General features: G+C 35.9%; 1 protein-coding gene across 1 annotated transcript; it reads left to right on the top strand.

Annotated features, from left to right (window-relative positions):
* On the top strand, nucleotides 1-1,434 carry LOC129926836 (uncharacterized protein in mobD 3'region-like). Its single transcript, XM_056033293.1, has one exon. It carries the CDS (start codon nucleotides 1-3, stop codon nucleotides 1,432-1,434), a length of 1,434 nt encoding a protein of 477 aa, XP_055889268.1.
* Nucleotides 1,435-4,656: the final 3,222 nt, after the last annotated feature.

The following is a 4,656-nucleotide window of genomic DNA, read 5'->3' as shown; positions in this document are numbered from 1 at the left end:
ATGCACTCTGAGGATTTAACAAACAGAAACATGCACTCTGAGGATTTAACAAACAGAAACATGCACTCTGAAGATTTAACAAACAGAAACATGCACTCTGAGGATTTAACAAACAGAAACATGCACTCTGAGGATTTAACAAACAGAAACATGCAATCTGAAGATTTAACAAACAGAAACATGCACTCTGAGGATTTAACAAACAGAAACATGCACTCTGAGGATTTAACAAACAGAAACATGCACTCTGAGGATTTAACAAACAGAAACATGCACTCTGAGGATTTAACAAACAGAAACATGCACTCTGAGGATTTAACAAACAGAAACATGCACTCTGAGGATTTAACAAACAGAAACATGCACTCTGAGGATTTAACAAACAGAAACATGCACTCTGAGGATTTAACAAACAGAAATATGCACTCTGAGGATTTAACAAACAGAAACATGCACTCTGAGGATTTAACAAACAGAAACATGCACTCTGAGGATTTAACAAACAGAAACATGCACTCTGAGGATTTAACAAACAGAAACATGCACTCTGAGGATTTAACAAACAGAAACATGCACTCTGAGGATTTAACAAACAGAAACATGCACTCTGAGGATTTAACAAACAGAAACATGCACTCTGAGGATTTAACAAACAGAAACATGCACTCTGAGGATTTAACAAACAGAAACATGCACTCTGAGGATTTAACAAACAGAAACATGCACTCTGAGGATTTAACAAACAGAAACATGCACTCTGAGGATTTAACAAACAGAAATATGCACTCTGAGGATTTAACAAACAGAAACATGCACTCTGAGGATTTAACAAACAGAAACATGCACTCTGAGGATTTAACAAACAGAAACATGCACTCTGAGGATTTAACAAACAGAAACATGCACTCTGCGGATTTAACAAACAGAAACATGCACTCTGAGGATTTAACAAACAGAAACATGCACTCTGAGGATTTAACAAACAGAAACATGCACTCTGAGGATTTAACAAACAGAAACATGCACTCTGAGGATTTAACAAACAGAAACATGCACTCTGAGGATTTAACAAACAGAAACATGCACTCTGCGGATTTAACAAACAGAAACATGCACTCTGAGGATTTAACAAACAGAAACATGCACTCTGAGGATTTAACAAACAGAAACATGCACTCTGAGGATTTAACAAACAGAAACATGCACTCTGAGGATTTAACAAACAGAAACATGCACTCTGAGGATTTAACAAACAGAAACATGCACTCTGCGGATTTAACAAACAGAAACATGCACTCTGAGGATTTAACAAACAGAAACATGCACTCTGAGGATTTAACAAACAGAAACATGCACTCTGAGGATTTAACAAACAGAAACATGTACTCTGAGGATTTAACAAACAGAAACATGCACTCTGAAGTGAAGATTTAACAAACAGAAACATGCACTCTGAGGATTTAACAAACTGAAACATGCACTCTGAGGATTTAACAAACAGAAACATGCACTCTGAGGATTTAACAAACAGAAACATGTACTCTGAGGATTTAACAAACAGAAACAAGCACTCTGAGGATTTAACAAACAGAAACATGTACTCTGAGGATTTAACAAACAGAAACATGCACTATGAATATTTAACAAACAGAAACAAGCACTCTGAGGATTTAACAAACAGAAACATTCACACTGAGGATTTAACAAACAGAAACATGCACTCTGAAGATTTAACAAACAGAAACATGCACTCTGAGGATTTAACAAACAGAAACATGCACTCTAAGGATTTAACAAACAGAAACATGCACTCTGAAGATTTAACAAACAGAAACATGCACTCTGAGGATTTAACAAACAGAAACATGCACTCTGAGGATTTAACAAACAGAAACATGCACTCTGAAGATTTAACAAACAGAAACATGTACTCTGAGGATTTAACAAACAGAAACATGCACTCTGAGGATTTAACAAACATAAACATGCACTCTGAGGATTTAACAAACAGAAACATATACTCTGAAGATTTAACAAACAGAAACATGTACTCTGAGGATTTAACAAACAGAAACATGCACTCTGAGGATTTAACAAACAGAAACATGCACTCTGAGGATTTAACAAACAGAAACATGCACTCTGAGGATTTAACAAACAGAAACATGCACTATGAGGATTTAACAAACAGAAACATGCACTCTGAGGATTTAACAAACAGAAACATGCACTCTGAGGATTTAACAAACAGAAACATGTACTCTGAAGATTTAACAAACAGAAACATGCACTCTGAGGATTTAACAAACAGAAACATGCACTCTATGGATTTCAAAAATACAAATAGGGGAAAAAAACACTTGAAGGGGGAGGGGAGTGGGTAAACTGAAATTTTTGTTTAAGTTTTTTTTTTTTGTTTATAGAAAAATGTGGGATGTGTGGCAAACCAAATGTAATGCATCCGATTAAATAGTTTCACAGTGACTTTTTGTTAGGATTTAAAACCAAATGCATTCGATTAAATAGAGCTATAGAAACTATTTGTTAGGATTTAAAAACAAATGTCATGCATACGATTAAATAGTGTCCCACTGACAGTTTGTGAGAATATCAGGATATAAAACTAAATGTAATGTATGTGATCAAATATTGTTTTCTAGTGACAGTTTGTGAGGATATAAAACAAATGTAATGTATGTGATCAAATATTGTTTTCTAGTGACAGTTTGTGAGGATATAAAACAAATGTAATGTATGTGATCAAATATTGTTTTCTAGTGACAGTTTGTGAGGATATAAAACAAATGTAATGTATGTGATCAAATATTGTTTTCTAGTGACAGTTTGTGAGGATATAAAACAAATGTAATGTATGTGATCAAATATTGTTTTCTAGTGACAGTTTGTGAGGATATAAAACAAATGTAATGTATGTGATCAAATATTGTTTTCTAGTGACAGTTTGTGAGGATTTAAAAACCAAATGTAATGTATGTGATCAAATATTGTTTTCTAGTGACAGTTTGTGAGGATATAAAACAAATGTAATGTATGTGATCAAATATTGTTTTCTAGTGACCGTTTGTGAGGATTTAAAACAAATGTAATGTATGCGATAAAATATTGTTTTCTAGTGACAGTTTGTGAGGATATAAAACTAAATGTAATGTATGTGATCAAATATTGTTTTCTAGTGACAGTTTGTGAGGATATAAAACAAATGTAATGTATGTGATCAAATATTGTTTTCTAGTGACAGTTTGTGAGGATTTAAAAACCAAATGTAATGTATGTGATCAAATATTGTTTTCTAGTGACCGTTTGTGAGGATATTAAACCAAATGTAATGTATGTGATCAAATGTTGTTTTCTAGTGACAGTTTGTTATCAATCAAAATTGAATTCAATCTTGTCAAAAATGCCTATGTAAAGGGAGCCTACTTCTGCTACAACGCGTTCATCACGCCTGTGGCAATGATTCGGTCATGCCTCTTTATTTCTGCTGGATGTCTCCTTCTTTTGTCGTCATGCTTCATTAGTGTTTCTGTATTCAATTCATTTCAAGTTCATAAATGAGAAAAATTGTCATAGTGGAAATGTCTAGACAGATGTCACTGCATTTCATGGTCTGGCTTTCATGTAGTCTTAGAGTTCTCTTTCTCTAGACCCTCAGGATATCTCTAGTAGACTTTTGTTTCACTGCTTCTTTTTCTTCATCAATTCTAATACCCATTCCCTGACGTCTCACCAAGTCCCTACCAAAATGCCCTAAAACAAGCCACAGGTCCACAAACAAGCCATAGAAGTCCACAAAAAAGCCATAGAAGTCCATAAACAAGCGACAGAAGTCCACAAACAAGCAACAGAAGTCCACAAACAAGCCATAGAAGTAAAAAAAAAAAAGCCACAGGTCCACAAACAAGCCAGAGAGGTCAACACACAAGCCACAGAAGTCCATAAACAAGCGACAGAGGTCCACAAACAAGCTATAGAAGTCCAAAAAAAGCCACAGAAGTCCTCAAACAAGCGACAGAAGTCCACAAAAAAGCCAAAGAAGTCCACAAACAAGCTATAGAAGTCCAAAAAAAAGCCACAGAAGTCCACAAACAAGCCAAAGAAGTCCACAAACAAGCCATAAAAGTCCACAAACAAGCGACAGAAGTCCACAAACAACCCATGGACGTTCAAAAACAAGCCACAGGTCCACAAACAAGCCAAAGAAGTCCACAAACAACCCATAGAAGCTCAAAAACAAGTCACAGGTCCACAAACAAGCCAAAGAAGTCCACAAACAAGCCAAAGAAGTTCATAAACAAGCCACAGAAGTCCATAAACCAGCGACATAAGTCCACAAACAAGCCACAGAAGTCCATAAACAAGCCACAGGTCCACAAACAAGCCACAGGTCCACAAACAAGCCAAAGAAGTCCATAAACAAGCCAGAGAGGTCAACAAACAAGCCACAGAAGTCCACAAACAACCCATAGAAGTCCACAAACAAGCCATAGAAGTCCACAAACAACCCATAGAAGTCCACAAACAAGCCACAAAAGTCCACAAACAAGCCACAGACGTCCACAAACAAGCTACAGGTACACAAACAAGCCACAGAAGTCCACAAACAAGCGACAGAAGTCCACAAACAAGCCACAGGTC

This window comes from Biomphalaria glabrata, chromosome 6 (genome assembly GCF_947242115.1).
Source record: "Biomphalaria glabrata chromosome 6, xgBioGlab47.1, whole genome shotgun sequence".
Lineage (NCBI taxonomy): Eukaryota > Metazoa > Mollusca > Gastropoda > Planorbidae > Biomphalaria > Biomphalaria glabrata.
The sequence above is the reverse complement of the archived record's forward strand: the minus strand, read 5'-3'. Positions and strand labels throughout refer to the sequence as shown.